Raw genomic sequence first — 24,579 nt, 5'->3', positions numbered from 1 at the left:
CTAATAACCTTGTCTTATTTATTGGGGGAGGGGGGGGGGGTAGAGGTAAGAATAAACTTGAAAATGCACCATGTGAAAGCTCTATTTGAAATGCTTTCAGCTTGTGAACCATAAAAGGTCCGAGCTATTAGGTGACTCATTGCAAGCTGCTATACTATTTTGAATATCTATCTAGAAATTGATCTCTATTTATATACTTAAATAATGCTAGTTCTTAGATATTGCAGTCATAGAGAACTCAGCGTGGTGGAATTTTATTTTATATTCTTGGTTTTAGTTTAACATAACTTTTACATTGCAGATTTTATTTATTTATTTATTTATTTATTTCATTTTAAGGATTTTTCAAGGGACTTCAGCATGTATAATACAATATGTGCAGCTTGAACCTAAAAATGGAAATAGCATACTGAAGGAAACTTCTGTAGATGCTTGCTACTCCCTTAAGGGCTCATCAATGCTACTTCAATGACTAAGCACTCGAGTGCTAGAGGCAGGTTGCAGACCAGATCCCATAAAGATATGGTGAGTAAAACACTGAACCGTGTAAAGCACAGTGCTGAATAAATATTACATTACTTGTTCATGTGTCCCATACAGCAAAGCTCTGGTGTCTGCAGCCAAATGCCTGATCAGGTTGGAGAATGACAAACTAAATAACCCCTTTCTAGAAAAAAATTAGAAAAACAATAGGAGCAAAAAAACAATAACAAAAACACATTGTTTCAGAATTTTCAACAAGTAGCAAGCTGGTAAAAAGCGGGTTGTGAAAGTTGTCAGTGCTGCTATTATGAAACAGGAGGCATACAAGAGGAGGGGGTTTACAAAAATAGAGTAGACCTGTTTCCACTATTTAATTCATTGCCAAAACCAGGAAAAACTGGGTTGCGTGAACAAGGCCTTACTGTACGCTAGGTCTGACATAATACAGAGTGTATGCATATTTATGTATCCACCATTAACTTTCCATTATTTTTTTTTTTTTTAAAGCATTGTCTTTAGACATAAGAAAGACTTTCTATGCTAATTTCTGGGAAGCAAATTCTGTTTCTTATCTTGCCAATTACAAGTTGTAGGCTGTGCCGCCAGGGCTGATCTTATGACTGACACATGTGCGGTAAACCATGTTTGTATGCGGTGATCAATGGCTTCATAATGTGGTCACCGTTTAAAGCGACTCTGTACCCACAATCTGTCCCCCCCAAACCACTTTGGATAGCTGCTATTAAACCAAGATTTGTCCTGGGGTCCGTTCGGCAGGGGATGCAGTTATTGTCTTAAAAAAATACTTTTAATCCTGCAGCGCTGTGTCTAACGGCCGGGGGCTTACATTTGTATATGCATTAGGCTGGCACCACCTCTCCGTCCTTTCTCCCCACCCTCCTCATGATTAGGAATGATCCAGGAACATTTACTGCTGTTTGAGCTTTGCACAGGTGTATTAACGATCCAGCCCATGTTCATTATGCACACAGGTGGGAAACAGGAAGCAATCTGCCTGGAGCATTCCTAATGATGAGGAGGGTGGGGAGGAAGGACAGAGAGGGTGTGCCAGCCTAAAGCATATACAAATGTAAGCCTCGGCCGTTAGACACAGCACTGCAGGATTAAAAGTTGTTTTTTTTTTTTTACAATAACTGTATCCCCTGCCAAACGGACCACAGGACAAATCTTGGATTAAAAGCAGCTATCTGAAGATACAAGTGGTTTGGGGGGGTTCAGATTGTGGGTACAGAGTCGCTTTAACACAATACAAATTCAATACACTATTGCAACATTGTAGAAATGTAGCAATAGCTTACATCACAACAAATGGATGGCCACATATAGCATAACCAACTTTCGACAGAGTATCTCAGACTTGTGGTCATCTAGAACTACATATCTCTGGATATGTCAGGACAGGCAAGGAATAACACTGTATAAAAGTTTGTGCTAAACCATATACCAATGTAAATCACGCTAAATATAGTAAAAACTTGACCACACATGGTTAACTGAAGCCTATGGGTATGCCATCATATACATTTTAATAACTATCTGTTATTAAATAATAGCTATCATGGAGAAGGGGGGGGGTGTTACGACCTCTCACCTGTATGCTGGTCTGAAATAAAGCCCTGGTCCCACTCCCTACCACAGATTTTCTCAGAGATAAATCTGGTGGGGCCTGTGCCTGCCACATGGTGTGCACAGAATCTACACCTGCTCCAGAGCTGTTGCAGATTTTTGCCACAGTTTACATGGTTACAGGCATAACCCATTTTAACCCAAATTAGGCTTATGCCTGATGTACACCATGGAAAAGGCAAAAATCTGCACCTCTTCTGTGGCGTATGCCAGGGGCACAAATTGATAAATGTGGCCCATGGAGTACTGCAAATTTAGATGCAAACAAGCTATAATACTGTAATTTCCTTAGCAGCTTTTCATAGGAACTTCATCAGGTGTCACGTGGATCTTGTATTATGAAGATGACTAATGCCCACTTGCCCTAGTAGGGAATATGAAGGTTATAAAAAAGGGGCCTCCTCTCTCAGACCCAATTAGAAAAAGCAGTTTTAGCTCTGATAATCTTGGCCTGACCATTTATTTTGCCAGTCCATGAGTTAGCCATTCAGTTTTTAAGTGGCACATCAGACGTAACAAAGCAAAAAAGATGACAAGAGAGACAAAAACGAATAAAAAAATGCAAATATTGGCCCATTTCACTCACACTGCAGTCCCATCATTGTTAAGTAGGCGCAATCTTACGAAAACACTCCGTATAATTTGGATCCTGTCAAACAAATGTTTTGATTACTGACAACTAATATATTAGAAAATTAATGGGTTGACTGATTTGGCTAATTCTACGTGAGACTTTTTTGCAGCTGCCTTGGCAAGCAGTGTTGTTCTTTTATAGCTGTTTTACAAGAAAACATTCATTATTAACTGGAAAGGAAAATAAGGCATAGCTCTTCTCAGCAAGGCTGGCAATTTATTTTTTACTTAAAAGTCCTTCTTGGCACATTTGTATTGCAGATGTGTTGAGCCAGTCAAAGCATGGCATGCAATTACGTTAGGTGAACTTGTTGAAAAATTAGGACAGGGAAAATTTATAAATTGAAAGAAATTTGTCTCAAGAAGCTTCAGACAGCACACGATGAATAACTTTCTTCAAATGCAAACTTTCCAACCAAAGTTATCAAGATATGTTTGGACAAAAAAAAGTTACTCGGGAAGACAAGCAAGACGACAGCAGTTTTGCACAATATGGCACAGTTCTGAGCCTCTTGCTTTCTGCTAAAGACAAAGAAAACTGTGCGTGAGCTGCTCACTCCATCTCCCCCTCCTCCCTGCTGAGATGCTCCTGTAAACAGTGTCCCTGGCCGGTTGTCTCTGTGTTCTGTAATGCCAGGAGGGCTAAGCTGATGTGATTAACCCTCCCGACATTACACAGTGCACAGACTACCGGCCAGGGACACTGTTTACATGAGCATCTCAGAAAGGGGGAGACTGAGACGGAGTGAGCAGCTCACCCACAGTATTATGTGGCTTCAGCATAAAGCAGCAGCTCAGAACTGGGGGAAGTGGTGTGAAAAGATAACAACAAGTGAGGAACAAATTGTTAGTCTCTGGGAGGGGGGATGATTAAACATGTATTTTACCTGAGCAAAATACCCCTTAAAAATTATTATTCTGGTGTTGTCTTGGGTTTGAACTAAATATACTTTTCCATTACGTCTGGCCATAAATGTAACAATCATCATTAATAAATCAAGCCGTTTACTACAACTACTTTGGCTGTGGTACTAAAAGAAACTCTTCAATAGAAATCACTAGAAATAAAAGTGCAATATATGAAGTTTAATGCAAGTTTTTACAGCTGCTGCATTTTCAGAGGGTAAATACAAGCCAAAAAGACAGAAATGGCTGCACATCGCACCCATGGCTGACACGAAAGCTTATTCAGCTACATTTAAAACCAACATCAGAAGTTAGTATATAATTTGGCCAAACCATATTGCCTCATGTACCACGTGCAGGTCTTCTGATACACATGAGTCCCTAACCAGGGCCATTCCGTGGCCCCCCTTCTCTGCTTGCACACGCTTTGCGGGGATTGTGGTCGCTGACCGGCACAGTGATGTTTTTTGGTTAGGGACTCGTGTGTATCAGAAGACCTGCACGTGGTACATGAGGCAATATGGTTTGGTCAAATTATATACTAACTTCTGATGTTGGTTTTAAATGTAGCTGAATAAGCTTTCATGTCAGCCATGGGTGCGATGTGCAGCCATTTCTGTCTTTTTAGCTTGTGCATATCTTATGTATTCTGTCCCTTTTTTCATTGTGGCTAGCACTCGTGCTTTGTAAGACCCATGTGATCCAAATTAGCAGGAAGCACCTGTGTACATAAGGGGAGGATCTCCTAGTATTCTCCCATTCTACCTGCAGAGGAATGGAGAGAGGTAAGAGCTTGTTCACACTTGTGTTGCTTGGCGTCCACTTTTTCCACCGGTGGCGCCTGGGGGGGCCCTATAGGGTCTGGTCCTGTGACAATGGGGTTGCAGGGCCATTCCGTGGCCCCCCTTCTCTGCTTGCGCACGCTTTGCGAGGATTGTGGTCGCTGACCGGCACAGTGATGTTTTTTTGTTAGGGACTCGTGTGTATCAGAAGACCTGCACGTGGTACATGAGGCAATATGGTTTGGCCAAATTATATACTAACTTTTGATGTTGGTTTTAAATGTAGCTGAATAAGCTTTTGTGTCAGCCATGGGTGCGATGTGCAGCCATTTCTGTCTTTTTGGCTTGTTCAGAGGGTAAACGATTGCATTATTGACAGAGAAGAAGAACGCATGATAACGCATGGTCATGTGGGAAAAATTTGGGATAGAGAATTTAAGGACCATAGAAAGTTTAAAGAAAAATATATAAAACACAACAGTACAAAAAAAATTGAATTTAAATTAAAATACAAACTTGAATATGCAAAAAAAAAGGGGTCAGTGGAGCCTCAGTTACAAGACTCTGTCTGCAGACTCCGTGCTGAATCCCTCCAGGTATGTCTTTGAATAGGAGGGCTAGCGAGCCTCCGCTCAAAGAATTAACATGTCAATTCTTCAAGTGGAGAGGCACAGAGAATAAAGGCACACAAGCCATTCCATTCAAAGACATAGCAGGAGGGATTCGGCATGGAGTGTGCAGACGGAAGTTCCCGGCGGAATCCATAGCGTAATATCCAGATATCCCTGGGAAGGAAACCCGTTCCTAAGGTGTGCCTCCCAGTGGGGAGATCACCAAAGCACCCTGGTATGTAGCCCTTAAAGTCCCACTCAATTGCAAGTATTAGGACACAAGTACAGTGCTGGCCAAAAGTATTGGCAGTATCTTCTTCCAGAATATGATTGCAATCAAAAATGCTTTGGTAATAATATCTTCATTTATTTTGCTTACAATGAAAAAATATAAAAGAGAATTTAAAAAAGGGCAAATCATTGATCATTTTACACAAAACTCCAAAAATGGGCACCCTCAGCCGAATACTTGGTAGCACAACCTTTAGACAAAATAACTGTGAACAACTGCTTCCGGTAACCATCAATGAGTTTCTTACTATGCTCTGCTGGAATTTTAGACCATTCTTCTTTGGCAAATTGCTCCAGTTCCCTGAGATTTGAAGGGTGCCTTGTCTAAACTGCCATTTTTAGATCTCTCCACAGGTGTTCTATGGGATTCAGGTCTGGACTCATTTCTGGCCACTTTAGCCACTTTAACCATTTTCTAGTGCTTTTTTGAAGTGCGTTTTGGGTCATTGTCCTGCTTGAAGACTCATGACCTCTGAGGGAGACCCAGCTTTCTCACACTGGGCCCTACATTATTCTGCAAAATTTGTTCGTAGTTTTCAGACTTCATAATGCCATGCAGATGGTCAAGCAGTCCAGTGCCAGAGGCAGCAAAGCAACCCCAAAACATCAGGGAACCTCCGCCATGTTTGACTGTAGGGACCGTGTTCTTTTCTTTGAAGGCCTCTTTTTTTCCTGTAAACTCTATGTTGATGCCTTTTCCCAAAAAGCTCTACTTTTGTCTCATCTGACCAGAGAACATCCTTCTAAAAAGTTTTTGGCTTTCTCAGGTAAGTTTTGGCAAACTCCAGCCTGGCTTTTTTATGTCTCTGGGTCAGAAGTGGGGTCTTCCTGGGTATCCTACCATAGAGTCCTTTTTCATTCAGACGCCGACGGATAGCACGGGTTGACACTGTTGTACCCTCGGACTGCAGGGCAGCTAGAACTTGTTTGGATGTTAGTCGAGGTTCTTTAGCCACCATCCGCAGGTTGAAATCTGTTGTCTTCTTTCTTTTCTCCATGCTCAATGTGGTACAAACAAGGACACAGGACAGAGGATGAATGAACTTTAATCCATTTAAACTGGCTGCAATTGTGATTTAGTTATTGCCACCACCTGTTATGTGGCACAGGTAAGTAACAGGTGCTGTTAATTACACAAATTAGAGAAGCATCACATGATTTTTCTAAGGGTGCCAATACTTTTGTCTGCCCTCTTTTTTATGTTTGGTGTGGAATTATATCAAACTTGACTTTTTGACAATTCTTTTTGTGGTTTTCCATTGAAGACAAATTAAATGAAGAGATTAATACCAAAGCATTTGTGATTGCAATCAATTTCTAGAAGAGATTGAGTATTATCTGAGAGAATTGCAGGGGTGACAATACTTTTGGCCAGCACTGTAGGTAAATACTAGGGTGGCCACTTTTGCGTCAAAGTCTAACTCAGTTGTAAACTCAGAATGTGGTGTACAAATGAACAAAACTGCAAAAATGTTACATAATGCTTAGAAATATGGTTATTCCTAGTGTCTTATAAAGTCACCTCAAACAGCAAATATACTTTCTATACCAATTTCACTAGAATAAAATGATTTCATGTCAAACAATGTAAATGTGAGCGATCCCTTATCTTTTCATCGTAGATCCCCCACCATGTTATTTATCTCTTGCATATTGCTTTGACATTCCTCATCCATATTACATGGCTTGGGGAGACATGATGTCAGCAGGCTCATAAAAGTGAATGAAGGGTCACGTTTTCTCTACAATACTACTCCAGTCACTGAAGAGATATATAAATTACAGCCTTCATCTGACATCTCATGTGAAGCTGCAATATTTCTTGGATTCTATGGAGTGCAATGCATTCTGTAAATCCACTCCTGCCACTATCTCTTCACAGGTATAAAAGTGGATATAGAAGTAGCTGCCTGCACACAATAGTGTATGATAATTATTTCAGACCAGATGCAACGCAAGTTCTTCAAGAAAAATAACCATGTAAATATATAGTATAACATATGATCGCATTATAGAAGGTTGAACCCTATAAATATTGATTATTAAATGAGCAGCCAAGTAAAGGGGATAAAGCTTATAACTGTGATAGCAAGATAGAAGCACAATCAATGACAACAACAAAACACAATATAAATAATGCATACAAAGGGAAAAAAAATATTAAAAAGTGTTTTATTTTTATTTGTTACAATAGAAACATTGAAGATTGTTGGTAGAAAAGACCACTTGGTCCATCTAGTCTGTCCTTATAGTATCTGCCTTCTTTTTTTCTTAGGATAGATATGTGTTTATCCCAGGCAGGTTAACATTCAAAGGCTATGTTCACACGCTGTGAACATCCGGCCGCTCTGTGACCCGGTACCAGCCGAATGATGTGTCCGGCCGCAAAGCTCTGATGCGGGCGCATCAGAGCTTCCCATAGCACACACTGTAAGAACTGACAGGGTTTCCTACGGCCGCAATTCATTAAATTGCGGCCGCAGAAAACTGACATGGCAGTTTTTTCCGGCCCCGCGCGGGGAGCGCATACGATGTGTATACACTCCGGCTGGGATCCCATAGCTGAATAGGCTATGTTGCACTACGCACAAAGTACTTATACGTAGTGTGAACATAGCCAAATACTGCAGATTTAACAACCAGATCTGCTGGAAGTTTGTTCCAAGCATCTACTAATTTCAGTAAAAGGAAAGGTCTTGAAGGAGAAGTACAGCAAAAAATCCCCCCCACCCCCACGTTCTGGACCAAATCTAAAGTTATAAAACATTTAAATGTAACCTAACAGGCAAATACTTGGCCTTAAAATGACTCTGTACCCACAATCTGCCCACTCCAAACCGCTTGTACCGTCAGATAGCTGCTTTTAATCCAAGATCTATCCTGGGGTCCGTTTGGCAGGGGATGCAGTTTTTGTCCTAAAAAACAACATTTAAACTTGAAGCCCTGTGTCAAACTGGCATGGTTTTGAGTGTCTGTGCATTAGGCAGGCACAACCTCTCTGTCCCTCCTCCCAGCCCTCTTCATCATTAGAAATGCCCCAGGCAGGTATTCTCCTATTCATCAGCTGTGTGAATATTGCACATGGACTGGATTGTTAAGGCCCCTGTGCAGTGTTCACTGCAGAGGAATAGGAAAAATCCTGTTAGTGGCATTCCTAATGATGAAGAGGGTGGGGAGGAGGGACAGAGGGGTGGTGCAAGGTTAGGGCACAGATACACTAGGCCACGGAGGTTTGACACAGGGCTGCAAGTTTAAAAGTTGTTTTTTAGGACAATAACTTCATTACTTGCCGAATGGACCCCAGGACAGATCTTAGATTAAAAGCAGCTATCCGAAGGTACAAGTGGTTTGGTGGGGACAGATTGTGGGTACAGAGTCGCTTTAAGGTCCCCATACACCTTAGACTTTTAACAGCCGAATTTGCTGCTCGAGCTATGGCCATTGGAAGTGCTATAGTCCATAGGCTGCTGCATTAGTCACAACCTATGGACAGGTCCTCGGTGCCATCTTGGGAGATAACGTTGCTGATAAGCATCACTGTTTTGGGCGTTCCTACTTCTGGGACAGCACCTCCCTCCATTCTTCACTCTACACCTCCTTGAACTTTTTTGCAGGGGGCGCTTACATAGATGAAAAGGAGATGGACTGTTGGAGAGTGGGATCTTGGCAAATGTAGGCACAGAGCGGTCCACAGCTAGAACAGGAAGTTCACCAGCCAGCAGTGTTCCATAAATGTAATTTGGAGCTACAAAGATCTGCAGGGTTGAGGTAAGTATAATCTCTTGCATAAACTGCAATTTATGTTTTTAGGCTTTGCTCGGATTTCTCCTTTAAATCCTACCTGCTGTGTCAGGACTCTCTACAATAAAAATATATTGTAACCGTGAGATGTTTTTCTAGCAAAAATGTTGCTACTTTAATAAAATAGTCTTGCTATGTTAAGAGCAGTACACAGTATGACTTTCCTGAACTATCATGACTTAACATAACATCAACCTAATCTATGCTATTTGCAGATATATGCTGTCTGCTAAAAATCCAGCACTGGTGTGTCAAGGATAAAACTGCTAAACTGGAGTGTGATGTTCAAGGGGGTCTTCACCTTCATAGTGTACCTGTCACTACTAAAAACTTTTGACACATTGAACAGACATATACAATGGAGGAGTCCTGCAGCATTCGTAGCATAATCATTGAAGATTTATTCACATGATCTAGTACCGATAAAGATGGATCATGTGATTGAATCTTCATTTAATATACTACGGATGCTGCAGGACTCCACTGTGTGTGTCTAGTGCTCACACCTGGGATTGTGGGCCTTCCAGCATGCATCTTCTCTCTACACCAGCTGTTTTGGACAAAGATCTCTGGTGCTGTTGGAATCTTCTCTATATTGTACAGGCATAGCAAAAGTTTTGATAAGTAGGGGTGAGTAGACCAAGATCAAGACAGGTGGAGTTGGGTCATCACTCTTAACAGACTGTAGGTGCCGGTGTAGAACAACAGGTACCAAGAAAACATTCCAATGCAACAACAGGAGGCCAGAAACAAAGCTTAGGTGACGTATTGGCAATCAATATCAGGGTATGAGGATATAGCAGATTAGGGGCTAATAACTGAAAATGCTAAAAAGTAAGTGAACTAGCTAGCTTAAAGGGTTAGAGTTTTATTTGTTAAAATTATAGTGCTGCTTCACTACCTGGCCGGTCGCCCAATCCATGTCATTCCAGAAGATGGGCTCCTATGAAGGCTAGTCTATGGAATCTCAGGGTCTTATTATACGAACCGATTTTCGTGTTCTCAGATCAACGATAAACGATCGCAAAATGAGAATGTTTTCGAGAATTATCTAAAAATTGCTATCCAAAGTACAGGAAACTATGTGTATATACACCAAAAGATTTGCAAATGATTAAAGGGAACCTGTCACCCCCGTGCCAGGGTGAAGGCTGCCCGACCCCAGCTAGAGCCCCTTATACTTACCCCACCTGGCCAAGTCCCGCTCTTTGAGCCCGTTGCGCGCGCTGCTGAGATGAGTCCAACGCCCATAGAGAATGACGGCTCCATTTATTCTCTATGGGCGTTGGACCCATCTCAGCAGCGCACGCCGGGCTTCTGACAAGGATATCTCCGTCCCGGGAACGGCTCCAGGAGCGGGACTTGGCCAGATGGGGTAAATATAAGGGGCTCTAGCTCGGGGTCGGGCAGCCTTCACCCCGATATGGGGGTGACAGGTTCCCTTTAAGGACGACTTTATAGACTTGTCGTTGGATCGTTGCCTGCATACACACAGAAAGATTATCGCTGAAATGTGAACTATTTAACAATTTATCTCACAATAATCTTTCTGAATAATTGGGCCCTAACTCCTGTAACCAGACAGATCATGTGGCTGCTCCCTTCAACAGCGTATAACTTATGACAGGAGTAAGTGTCAGGACTGAGACCTAATGTGGTCTAAACTTTTAAAAGGTCTGGACAACATGTTGAACATTTTTACAAATGCCAATAGCGTTTTAAAAGAAACCTGAGATAACTTTACATAGAAAGAAGTAGATGGAATTGAGACTGCAAGGTAACAGTCCAGCAAGAGTTAACAATTCCAACTAGAGGTGCGTCCATCACAAAGTGAGAGAATAGTACCATGGGGAGATGTGGTGAGTATAAGCAACATTTGTGACTGGGTGTACTACACAAGAACATGAAGAAGCACCTGTCTTCTATATATATTGGAATTTGCAGCCTCCAGCACCTCTTCCTTCCTTATCAGGTAATTTTTTTTTCTCTTTTTGCTTTGGTTATTAGTTACAAGATAGTTAACTTAGAATAGTTGTCTCAGAACAAAATGTAATATTGTTTTAAATTACTTAAGGCTGAGTTCACACTGCATTTTTGCAGTCTATTTTTTTTATCCCTTCTATTCAAAAAACTGATGAAAAACGGATACCTGTTTCTCCATTGACTTACATGATAAAAAAGGGTTTAAAAATGCATGAAAACATATTAGTTTTTTTTTTTTACACATACACAAAAAAGGTCAACCACATTTTTGTGTAGGTCAACATGCGTTTTTATCTTTTTTTTTTTTTTTTAAATGGAAGTCAATGGAAACACGGGTCAAAATCAAAGCACACGAATGCATTAGTTTTTTCAGCCATTTTTTCCACATATAATGAATATAGGAAATAGACTGCAAAAACACGGTGTGATGCTAGCTTAACAATTCTATAAGTTGTCTGAAATAAAAAGTTACATTTTATAGGACGTGTGTGTGTATATATGTATGGGGTGGTTCAAAAGTAGGTGGACAGTACATGTAATAGGGTTGGGGGAGATTTATCAAGCATGGTGTGAAGTGAAACTGGCTCAGTTGCCCCTAGCAACCAATCAGATTCCACCTTTCATTTTCCAAAGAGAATGATAAGTGGAATCTGATTGGTTGCTAGGGGCAACTGAGCCAGTTTCACTTTACACCATGTTTGAAAAATTTCCCCCTTCATAACCCTATGACACATACTGTCCACCTACTGAACTCAAAAAAAAAAATTATTATTTTTCCAAACATGAGACAAATCAGATGTAGATATACACACCTGAATGCTGCATTTCTTCTTTTATAAGCCAAATCACTAGTCAGCATCTACATTAGGTATGGATTGATACAGTATGGAGAGCATTAGGATGCAAGGAGCATGGGACTAGTGATGAATGACAGGATAAGATTCGGAGAAATAATGGTTATGAAAGGACAGGATTCAGTCTATGAAATGTGGCACATCTATTTAAAAAGATTTGTATTAGGGGCAAGCTGAGAAATTTGGATATTAGGAACAAATCTGATTGTCTGAGCCAGTACATTATAAAGAATTGGTGCAGCACAAGAGAGGACCTACAGACAGGAGGATAAGGACACAGAGCACCTGCATGCTTAAACATGAACATATTTTTAGTCTCCAACATTTCATTTGAATTCCCAATTCAAATAAAAACAAAAAAAAAATCTATAAGCTATTTCAATGGGAACCAACACACTAAAGATTAATGGCAGAACAGTAGGACGATTCATAAAGGTGCTTCCGAAGCCATGAATTCTGCCGACAGCTGACAGGAAAATTAGCTATGAATGATTGAGGCTGACAGAAACTTAATGAACTAATAATTCATTTGAGATGTGCCAGTAACTAATAGGATTTGAAGCAATATCAATTAATATAAATTGTGCTTTAAAAGTCAGGAAATAGGTGATGTAAGGAAAGGTCCGTCTGATTGCTAAAAACACATTAACAGACTACGTCAAGCCACCTCATAAACATATAATATGTGCACATTTCTAGATTATAAAAAGAACTTGCAGAGGCTATTAATGTGTGATCGATTGAGATCCAACCCATGGGACCCTGATGATCTTCAGTAATAATGGAAGAGTTCCATGGCTTATCATTTTTCCAGTCACAGTAGCTGGTTCCTACATGCAGCTGGGCCATTTTTTAATCATTTTTTTCAGAGGTTTTTTTTGAGCATTTAACGCCTCAATGATAGTACAAAATACTTTATGTAAATGTAGCCTAAAACTCATCTCTTCCCATTGTTTCCCATTGACAAAGGTAAAATTAGATTGCAATGTGAGACAGAAAATAGTACGTGCAGGAGATGGTACTTTAGTGTCCCTACACATAACGTATATATTTTTTTACACTCTGAGCTTATTCTTTGTTGGAAAATAAGATTTGTATATAAAGCCCAGGAAAACTAACTACTTTTCTAGAGTCTATTTTTTTTCCATATCACAGGTTTTTTATTTTACTCAGCTTTGACATTTTTGAGCAGACTACATACTTTTGAGACTTATCATGGAGCTGTGAAATAACACCAATGATCTGAATAAAGGCATAACAATGCAATTTTTTTTTCTCTTCTGCAGATTCCATTATTCAGATGGTACGAACTTGAGGTTTTCTAGCATAAAAGGTTTGTCTCTAAATTGGAGCAATATCCGTACTACACCTGGCATTTCCCTCATTAAATGCAGAAGCTCTTAGTTAGCAGAAGCTAAAATACTTAACAGCTAGGAAGGTGGGTATCAAAAGTCACTAAGCAGCAGAAATCCTGTACTTTTTTTTTTCCTGACCGATCCAGGATAGCAACACATATACTGAAGAGATGACAAGGAAAAAAATATAAATCACATACCTAGGAGAGCGGACATGTTCTGAAATATCCTCAGCAGCTCAGGAGTAATGGATGGACAATTTTCCAATGTCACTAACCTGGAAATGATAATAAGTGTAAGATCATTCTGTCTTCTTACATATGCATGATTAGTGACAGGGCTGATTTTATCTCCTGCATACATCAGCCTAACCTAAATATTCTGTAGTCAGAGCAGACACATTGATATAAGCAAATTAGAAAATGAATCTGAAACGTCAAGAAAATTTATAAAATATAAATAAATAAATAAAAACATATACATATAATGAGTACTAAGCGCTCGCCCTTGAGTTGTCCTCTTCTGTCAAGTTGATCTTTTCTAAAGAAAGCTAGATGACAACCAATACTGGTGGCATCACAACTCCCAGAGGGGTTGTCAGCCTGTTCTCGTATATTTCTGAATGGCAGGTCTGCAGTGTTATAATGATATAACCTGGTTTGGTACCATCTGAATAGGTCACATTATCTTTGCTATTGCCATTGACATCGTTGTTACGCATGGAACATTGTCAATGAACTAGTTTTTTTTTTTTTTCATTTTCCCTCCCAATCTTTGCCCTATAGTAATGTCTTGTCAAACTTAAAATTTAAAACATTAGGATATTAAAGGGGTATTCCACTGAAATTAAACTTTTAATATGTTGCTTCCCTGGCCCAGAACATAACAAACAGGCTATTCTTACCTTTCCCTGCTCCTCTGGTGTCCTCCTGCGTCATCTTCAGATCCGGGATGAATGATCTTGTCTCTACTTCTGAGATGGACTCATCTTAGCAGTGACAGCCTGTTTAGCCAACCACTGGCGGCTGTGCTGTCCCATCTCAGAAGTGGAGAGGATTATTCAGACGGGACCAGAAGAAAGGTAAGAATAGCCTGCTTCTTATGTTCTGGGCCAGGGCAGCAACATATTTAAGCAGCATTTTTGTGCCTCAGCTTTCCATATTAATATAAATGAAACAATGCAAAACACATGTAAAAACCATAACATCAAGGTTTTGCATACATCCAGTTTTAGGAAAATTCTCCCTGATCCCTGGACAAGCATGCTTGTAGTGCATGTTAACAACAATGGTTGCAAGCTGCATACACTACATTGCAAACACAGAGCACTTCATGTACTCTTATTATGAAATTTTTATAGTGGGGGCCCTTTAAATGGTCAATATCTTATGGCACAGGTTTCCTTCTATCCATCGGTAACAGAGAAGACATCAGTCAAACGTGACCTCTGTTCTGTCTTCTGGATGTCAGTAAACCTTGTTCACAAAGTGAATGAAGAGATGGACTCTGCAAGATGCCACCTATCAGCTATCAATGTCAAATGCCTGCAGAGGCATCAAGCAGGAAAAGTATTTTTTTTTTTCCTCAACAGAAGTCGGCTTAAGAATCCACAGTTAGAGCCTTCATTTCAGATTCACTGTAGCCGCATTATACATTATTATGTATAATCACACTATTATATGGATGAAATTGTGTATATTGAAACGCTACAGTATTTACTGTACACAAAAATTCTATCTGGACTGAGATCCAGCAATCCCAACATCAATGCCAGCTACTGGCACAATAAGCATGCTTGTGCTGCCCTCCTCAGCTCCTTGCCAGTACTACTTAGCATAAAACAGCTACATGTTCAAATAAAAATCTAAAACAAACACAGTAAATAAAAATAGTCCAAAACATAAAATTCACACAATATCTTCAGCCTGAACCGAAGCAATGTGAGAAATGAGATCCAGAGAGAAAAATGCATGTTTTTTTGGTTTAAAGCTATAGTTGTTTAATTCACAAAAAACAGGGAGTAAAGCCATGTGACCCTAATTGGCCAATCAGTTCTAAGACAAATACTATTTGTAACAATTGAAAGACAACTCCATAGGAGCTAGCTCGATATGTTATGTTTCACTGAATGAGTAAACTTTACTATCATCTAATGAAAAGATAAACCACCTTACCTCTACCTTTTTATACATTATATGCAGCCCTTTAAATGGTCATAGTCATTCTAAACAACCCTCATTTTCAAACATAGCATATTTGTAAATTACTTTATTTAAAAAAGTAAATGAATAAATATTCTTTACCCAGAGAAACATCTCTATTGTCCTGGTCACTAGGTGTCCCTCTGATCTCCACTATCTGTTGTCTTCTGCCTTTTGTAAGGGGGGGGGGGGATTCATTCTTTAGTAACAGGTATGGATTCTAGTAACAGGTAGGGACTCCTGTAAGAGACAGGAAATCAGGGCAGGGCTCAGCATGTACTATTTGCAGGAGAGAGAGCCCAAGAAAGCATGGGCTGTGCACTTGTGCCTGGTGAAAGTGTTCCTGAAAGGTAAATCTAGGCTTCCCTCTCCTCTTTTACCACCCATGAAGCTCTGTTTAGTCTTCTGTCACCAAGCTTTCAGAAATCCCTACCCCAAAATCCTTCTCTTGTGAAGTCAGATAAAGGTTCCCTTTTCCCCAATTGCATTATTTCACATTTGGAAACACTAAACTACAGTTTCAATTTTGACCACCTATCTAGTAAAGCTAAATTATTTTCCATTTTTCAACACTATTGCACACTTATGTTATATCACCAAAGAGACAAACCTTACCTATCAAACCTTCTCCTATGTAACTAACCACTTCTCCCTCCACTTTAGGGGCGTAACTAGAAATGGCTGGGCCAGAAAGCAAAGTTTTGATTGCCGCCTCCCCTCCCCCGCCCCCCAGACAAGGAATTTGCAGAACCCAGGAGGCCCACTCAGTCAATGGGTTCTGCAAATGATGACAGCTCAGGGGGCCCAGTGTACTGCAGGAGTGGCCACTGGGCCCCATAGCAGCCGCTACGGTGGTAGTTCTGCCTCTGCTCCACATGCCATCTCTAGTACTGAACTATAAACCATCAGCCTACCACAGACCTAGCTTGTTTAGTGCAGACTAGCACAATGTTATGGCACAGCAGAGAAAAATATGTGCTCTATTGTGATTGTCCAGAGAAGTAAGGGAAAGGATGCCCATTGTGTGTACTAGGGCAAACAACCCACTCCCAATAAATTTACAGAATAAGAAATAGCTGTACGTCATGGAGGGGAATTTCAGGGCTCAATAACAGCAGTGAGACCCCAAAAATAACTTGTGACCACCATGCAGATTTCAAATAAAATATTTTGAAATGACAGATAGCCTTTTAAGCATTCTGAGTTAGTAAAAGGACATCCCTAATTTATAACCCTCGCAACAACCCTGCACTCTGGAAATACCAAAATGACAGTGTTTACATACAGTATTTTGGGCTGTTTTTTTTTTATTACTGAGTTACACTGAACACAATTAAAAAACATCTGTCAATTCACATTCAGTAAAACTTTTTCAGCTCAGATGTCGGTTGACTGGGCAAATCTGTAACATCACAACCTGAACACAGTAACTTGGAAATAGGGACCAAAGCAGTGTAATATAGGTATCGTAGCTGATCTTGCTGCAAAACTCGCAGCGAGATTTCAGCTGCGAGGCTATATGTGTGAACTGGCCCTTAAAGAGATTTTCTGAGCAGGAAATTTTTTATATCACTGCCACTGGAAAGGGTGGATAGAAAAAAAAAACATTTCGCCTTTCTGGCACCCATGCTACCCATATTACACTGCTTTGGTCCCTATTTCCAAGTTTATGTGTTCAGGTTGTGATGTTACAGATTTGCCCAGTCAACCGACATCTGAGCTGAAAAAGTTTTACTGAATGTGAATTGACAGATGTTTTTTCATTGTGTTCAGAGTAACTCAGTAATAAAAATAAAAAAACAGCCCAAAATACTGTATGTAAACACTGTCTTTTTGGTATCTCCAGAGTGCAGGGTTGTTGCGAGGTTTATAAATTAGGGATGTCCTTTTACTAACTCAGAATGCTTAAAAGGCTACCTGTCATTTCAAAATATTTTATTTGAAATCTACATGGTGGTCACAAGTTATTTTTGGGGTCTCACTGCTGTTATTGAGCCCTGAAATTCCACTCCATGACATACAGCTATTTCTTATTCTGTAAATTTAATGGGAGTGGATTGTTTGCCCTAGTACACACAATGGGCATCCTTTCCCTTACTTCTCTGGACAATCACAATAGAGCACATATTTTTCTCTGCTGTGCCATAACATTGTGCTAGTCTGCACTAAACAAGCTAGGTCTGTGTGTAGTGTGAACTGGCCCTAAAGAGCATGTACCATGAGGTACACTCTCTTTAAAATTACACATGAATCGAATGGCACCGTCACGGGGAAACTTGTGCCGCGGTCCTTTTTTCGAATCGCGGCCTGGTTCCCGCGTACGGTGTTTTTCTATTCATGGTTACTTGGCCGGGTTGAAGCACTGAAGGCGGGCCAGCTTGCCTTCAAAGGGAGGAAACCCCCGCCGCCTCCTGTGCTTCAACCCGGCCCATGAATAGAACGGCGGGTACGCAGGAACCCAGTCGCAGATTTTTTTAAAAAAGGACCCCGGTACCGGCGCCATTCGATTCATGTGTACTTAAAGGAATATCCTCTTTAAGTGCCATGAACTTTTTTCAGCTGTATTCAGCTGAAGCATGTTTTTCAGTCCAAAAAATGGTATGTAAATTGTATAACAGCATTTGCGGTTGCAACAGACACAGGAAAAGTTCTAAAAATGCCCCCCCAGAATGCCCTTCTTTATCTCAATTAACAAACCTCTGACAAACAAACCTCAAAGACTTGAATATAACTTATTTTATCTGGATCCCTTTGGTGTTTTATATACAGTTGTTTTATGTGGGATTTCAATGAAGGTTTTCTCTTTATTATGTATTTGGGATGTGCAGTTCTTGGTTTCTCCTTTGACTTTTCCTTTTGGTGTATATGTAATTTATATGTAAGGTTTAGCTATGCACTCCAATAATGATTACGTTATTAGGAAGTGCCCACTTACATGTTTTTTGGAACATTTTTACTATATGCAAATATTTTAAGGCACTCCTTATGCCATTGCACAATCCACTGTGTTTGGCTGCTGTCTGACTGTCTTCTTACTAGATAAAGTGCTGGATAACAAGGATTGATGGAATATTTTGGATTTTAAAGGGCTACACGGGTGGAAAAATATTATTTTCAAATCAACTGGTGTCAGAAAGTTATACAAATTTGTAAATGACTTCTCTTTTAAAAAAAATATCAATATTTCATGTAGTTATCAGCTGCTGTATGTCTTGCAGGTGTATTCTTTTCAGTCTGACACAGTGCTCTCTGCTGCCACCTCTGTCCATGACAGAAACTGTCCAAAATAGTGTCAAATCCCCATAAAAAAACCTCCCCTGCTCTAGACAGTTCCTGTCATGGAGAAAGGCGGCAGCACTGTGCCAGACTGAAAAGAAAACACCACTTCCTACAGGACATACAGCAGCTAATAAGTACTGTAAGGCTTGAGAATTTTTAATAGATATAATTTACAAATTCATATAGCTTTCTAAGTCCAGTTGATATGATTTTTTTTTTTACCAGAGTACCCCTTTGATGTAATTTTTTTCCCTCTTTCTCCAAAGCCTGTGTGCATATGGAAGGCCCATTAGCTATTTTATATTTATGTCCAGCTTCAGAGAGGTATTCTACCTTGGACTGCAAAAACTTCATAGATTAAAACAGTATGCCTTCTCTCTCATGAGACTAATGGGAGTTGAAGGGTTATGTTAGTGTATTTATATTGCTTATATGTCATATACACTAACCCCCATGATGACCTGGACCTTTCTAGGTCATTGAAATGACACATTGTAAATGTTGTATGAAGATGCATGAAATGAAGGAAACAGGCCAAGGGCAGACCACACATTCATTTGACAGAGGGGTACATTACAAAAGAACACATGGTGATATGAAAAAAGAACCTGACACAGATGAATGATCAATACATCTATTGAGCACACTGTCTATTGCACAAAACCACACAATGCCAGGAAAGCAAGCCAGTGCCACAAGTCAATGTTGCTTAGGAAACTGGAGAAAATTAATATATATTAGTCTTTAAAGAGTATCTCCCTCTAAGATTAAATAAGTCGCTAGTCTTTGAGTAAAATGACTGACAGCAGATTTAGTTCTCAATATGACAAACTGCACATATTGGATGGGCAGCTGCTAGTATAGCTAAAAATAGTGGCATTAACAGAATATTGCTCATTGGTCATTCTCATACAAAGTGAACGCTATTCTATAGAGAAAAAATATTAAGATTTAAATATCTTTCTTGTACCAACATCTATCAGCAGAGAACCGATCCATCAGCCATATGGTGGAAAACCAATTGCAGAAGATGAGCACATAACTCACAGATAGAAAATGACAAGTCAATAGCTATCAGAGGGCTGCAAAATAACGGTAAATACAGGGCTTGTAGACCTGTAGAGATTAAGGCATTTATAAGAAGTTGTACAAAAAGCGCTGCAGAATCTGTTGGCGCTATACAAATAAATATTATTATTGTTATAATAGTTATTATTATAAGTCCTCGTTTGCAAAACCCCAAATGTTTGTCATTTGACTCCTGGTGGCTGGTGAAGATGGAGGCAGCCCTAGGGCTGGAAAAAAGAGACACATCTTTGCATAACACGTCCTGATTTAAACAGAAATTACGTAATGCTTTATTTCATCTGTGCTAGCACTGCAGGGAAATGAACACTTGCGGTATTACCCATATCTGACCAATGGTGGATGCCGTTTATCCCAGGAAAGTCCTTCTATAAAAGGGTCCTGGACCTACTGTAACAAAAGCAAAATATCTCTTATGTTTTTTAAAGGAGTGTTCCTATCCCAACTAATATAGTTATACTTGTGGAAGTGGTTATTCTTTCCAGCTCGACACTGTGCTCTCTGCTGCCACCTCTGTCAATGTCAGAGGTGGCAGCAGAGAGCACTGAAATTTTTAAATAAAAGTAATTTACAAATCTGTATCTGACACCAGTTCATCTAATTTTTTTTTTACCAGAGTAGCCCTTTACATATTTTTTTTAATGTATTCATTTACCAAATTTGCCTCCTTTTCCTGATATACTGCTCTTTTATTCCCATTGTTGACAACTTGTCTAGAATACTGGCTAGCACTATCGCTATATTTACACACCAGTCAGACCACTGCTTTTAGAGCATAGTGGTGGTTGGTAACCTAAACAACCAGCTGTCAAAAAAGGGAGGAAAAGAGCAGCATATCAGGAGAAGGGAGCAAGTTTGCTAAATGAATGTATGTGCAAAAACACTTAGTTTGACAAGCCCTATAGGTATAATAACTATGTAGCTGAAATGGGAATACCCCTTCAAGTCTCTAGTCTAGGCAAGATTAGGACATGACGGCATTACAAAAATCATTACACGACAAGACAAGACAAAAAGCAATGGCATCCCCTCATATTAACCTATTCTTAGGGCAGGGGATAGCATCTATATTTAAACTATTTTACCATAATTCCAGGCCATCTTCCAGGAGGTATATGTGGGGTGGCTGTGAAACGTCTGTGCTCAGCTGAATTACAGGAAGCAGGAATGGATATAAATTCTGACTGTCTTCACCTAAGCCCTAGATTCAAAATCAAATAAAAGAAATATTAGTATATCCTATTTACAATTGATATAACATAACTTGATGACCTTTATACCTTACTTTCACTGTACGAATTGCAGATTCCTCCTCTGCATGTTGTCCTCCATTACTGAACATTTATTTTACATGAACTTTACATTTGCTCATCCCCTGCATTCATTCAAGTGGCAAGTGAAGTGCAATGCAGATGATAAATGTAAGGCTATGTATTTGGGGTGAGAAAACCCCTGTTTTATTAAGGAATAAAACACTAACTAAAACAGACACTGGAAACATTTTGAGGGCATTGATGAACAGTAAAACGTAAGTAACCAATGCCTGACCCCTGCTGCCCCTATAAAAATCACTAGGGAGATGATATATAGAATATTTTGTACAATGTTAGGCATCTGTTCATGGGGGAGGATATGGCTGAGCAGGTGCAGAGAAGCAGAAACAAAGGGAAAGATGCACTGTAGTACTAAGAAATATGGTGTCATACTGAGAAAAAAAATAAAAACCTATACTCATCTTCTCCATTACCCTATTGTAGCCATGTTCAAGACGCCTGGTCCTGCTGCCCAGCACTTTTTGGAGCAAGCAAAAGGAACTGCCCTCTCAGCCAATAACTTGTGGGGCAAGACACTACTGTGGCAAATTTATATATAAGAAAAAAATACTGTATGAGCAGTGAGTTCCCATACACCTTATTCATTTATCAGCCATACCTGGAGTTATGAGTGTAATGTATATTGTATGGGGCTTTCACAACCTTTCACTGACAGATGATGTCAGTGGAAATGTGATGTCAGTTAGGCCTGATGGAAAATCAGAGCCCGACCCCTTTGTTCTCGAACAGATAAGCTGCAGCCAAGAGCGGTCTCTATAGAGAACACAGGAACTTTAGCAGGAGTTCTAAACTTGTATTAAGGGGAAGATAACATAGTTGAACTGGAAGGACTTGTAGGTCACTATATTCCTAATACTCACTCCTGCAGAAAAGATATTACCACTTGCAATTGATATGAAAAAAGATGGAGCAAATTTGTGAACAGCTTTTAAGCAATTTATAAATATGCTGCACACTTCTATGTCTGCAGGATACACAGCAATTTGTTCCAACAATTCAAAGGAAGCAAGGAAAAATCTTTGTTTCCTAATCCAATACAAAATCCTGCACAGCAGTCGGACAGGCACCACTGAACAGATGTGAATAAATATGACTTCTAGAAACCCACCATGTAAATGACTCCACACTTCTTAACAGTTTACTTTGTGCACATGAGCACAGCATGGCATCTTTTATTTATAAGAACACGAACACCATAAACCAGAACTGTTTAACTTTTATAAGAATCAGTAACATATAGTTGTGGCAGGATTAAAAGTCTCAGTTTTTTATGCGCTCGTGCAAGGAAGGACACCTGTTAATCATGCAGGTTGTATATCAACTGAGGGCAATTAACTTAAGCTAATTATATTACAAACTTTTTCTAATTATATCATCAACTCTGCATGATTACCAGGAGACAATGCTTTCTGTTATGCAACAATTCAGTCAGTCACTGTGTGGTCACAAAGGTTTTGGTGCTGTGTGACAGCAGAGCTGACCATACTGAGCAAGCACCCCCAGGATTTTCTGCTACTGGATATGGACGAACACAAGCTGTAGACATGCACAGTAAAGCCTGGTCCTGCTTCGTGTGCGCTCAGGGATAGGTGTCAATACCAAATCATGCGTGAGAGCATGCAAACGACTGGAAAAAAAAGACCAAATACCATCACAAAGGGAGCATGGACCTCAGTATAACAGGAAGGGAGACATCTAGTGGCCATATGTATAGTGTTGAATTAAACACCATAAAAGTTAAAAAATATATATATATATATATATATTGCAAAACTGCAATCACAACACCTTTGCAACAGCGCCACTTTTATAGCTTTTCTTATTGTTGTATGCTTAATATTTAATGGTAACTTTTTTGCAGCTGAAAGCACTGTCTGTCCAGAGGAGAGTAATATCCTGCAGGGAATATTTAGGAAAATGCAGTTCAGAGGAAATCTAGAATTTGGTCCTTTACATATATATAGTATTATGTGTACAAAGCAAGTTTTTTGTTTGCACCTCCACTTCATTATCAGTTGCTTTTTAGCATTTTAACCTACTATATTCAATCCACAATAGAGGCCAAAAATGGAAGGCTAAAAATCCTTAAAAAAAAATATAGGGGTTGGTAAGGATCGATTATAAGGGATGCCAACACTTGGCTGAAAACAGAAGCCATAAGACTAGAGTGAATAGAGCTTTAACTTGTTAAAATGGGAAATGACTATTTACCTTAACCAGATGAATGAGTGTAGTCAGGATAGCGCATCGTAACATATTGTGTTCTTCGCTCTGCTTCCACAGCAGTGGTAAATACTGTACCAGACAGCCAACAAAAGGCCGAATCTAAGAAGAGAAAACATATCACAACATGTCAATATAACTGAGGAGATGAAAAGAAAACCTCAAAAGACAACCTGCACTTATATATATATAAGCAGTGTGCTCCATACATGTGTGAATAGAAAATGATGCATTATAAACGGAAACAAAGGAGATTCCCAGCTGGCAATAATGGCCATATATGAGTTACTTATACACTTTACATTTTGGTTACAATGATAACATCACAATGGTCTCTAAAAAGCAGCAACAATCATCAAGAAGCATTTCCCCCTCCTTACAAGGCGAATGGCAACAGAAAGGAGAATGTTCCCTTGTAACATAATATAATATAATATAATAATATAATATAATGGCTGCCAATAATTGATGGTGATGGCTGATTCCTTGTAAACTCACACATGCCAAAAAGATGTACTTCGGAGAAATAAAAAAATTATATGCTATACAGAGGATAGGCTATTGTGGTGACCATCAGGTGCGATGTAGGTACTGGTGTTTTTCAGCTCAGCCGGAGGTGTTAGTTGTCGTGACGCCAGTGCTAGTCCAGGACACAGGTATAATGTTGATACCTGCTTGTTCGTATGGATGTCTGTGTTTCCCAAATGGTCGGTGACCTGCCGGGTTGTTGCAGGTCCCTTGGGCTGGTCACGGTAGTCCTGAGTGCCTGAATGGCAACTAACCCACCCGGACTGTCGGTACCGCCACTGACAGAAGGAAGAAAAATAACCTAAGGTGTGCGGTGGTGTGTGTATAGGTGCAGGTGCAGACAGAAGATGACAGAGTCCCGTGCTTAGTATAAAAATATACCAGCTTTACTGTAGAACTTTGCAGGTTTTAGTACATGGTTCACAAGTAATAAATCTTGACACACTTGAATGCTTGACCTTAGTTATTGAGGGAGCTGCTTGAGAGAAGCAAAAGAGGTAGTTGTAATGGTGCATGTACAGTGAAGAGTAGAGCAGGAGAGAGAAGTTTTCCAGAGGAGCTCTAACCCAGTGTAGCTTTGTA

At 39.8% G+C, this 24,579-nt stretch overlaps 1 protein-coding gene across 1 annotated transcript in view; it reads right to left on the bottom strand.

The window, feature by feature from the left end:
• The window catches only part of IPO11 (importin 11), a 359,108-nt gene that overhangs the window by 199,793 nt on the left and 134,736 nt on the right, over positions 1-24,579 (bottom strand). The window contains exons 20-22 of the mRNA XM_069962715.1: positions 23,458-23,571; positions 20,998-21,113; positions 13,547-13,623 (exon numbers count right to left, since the gene is read on the bottom strand). Coding sequence (XP_069818816.1) covers positions 13,547-13,623; positions 20,998-21,113; positions 23,458-23,571 — 307 coding nt within the window. The remainder of the gene's footprint in view (positions 1-13,546; positions 13,624-20,997; positions 21,114-23,457; positions 23,572-24,579) is intronic.

The sequence above is a fragment of the Dendropsophus ebraccatus genome, chromosome 3 (genome assembly GCF_027789765.1).
Source record: "Dendropsophus ebraccatus isolate aDenEbr1 chromosome 3, aDenEbr1.pat, whole genome shotgun sequence".
In the NCBI taxonomy this organism is placed as follows: domain Eukaryota; kingdom Metazoa; phylum Chordata; class Amphibia; order Anura; family Hylidae; genus Dendropsophus; species Dendropsophus ebraccatus.
This window is presented reverse-complemented; position numbering and strand designations above follow the sequence as displayed.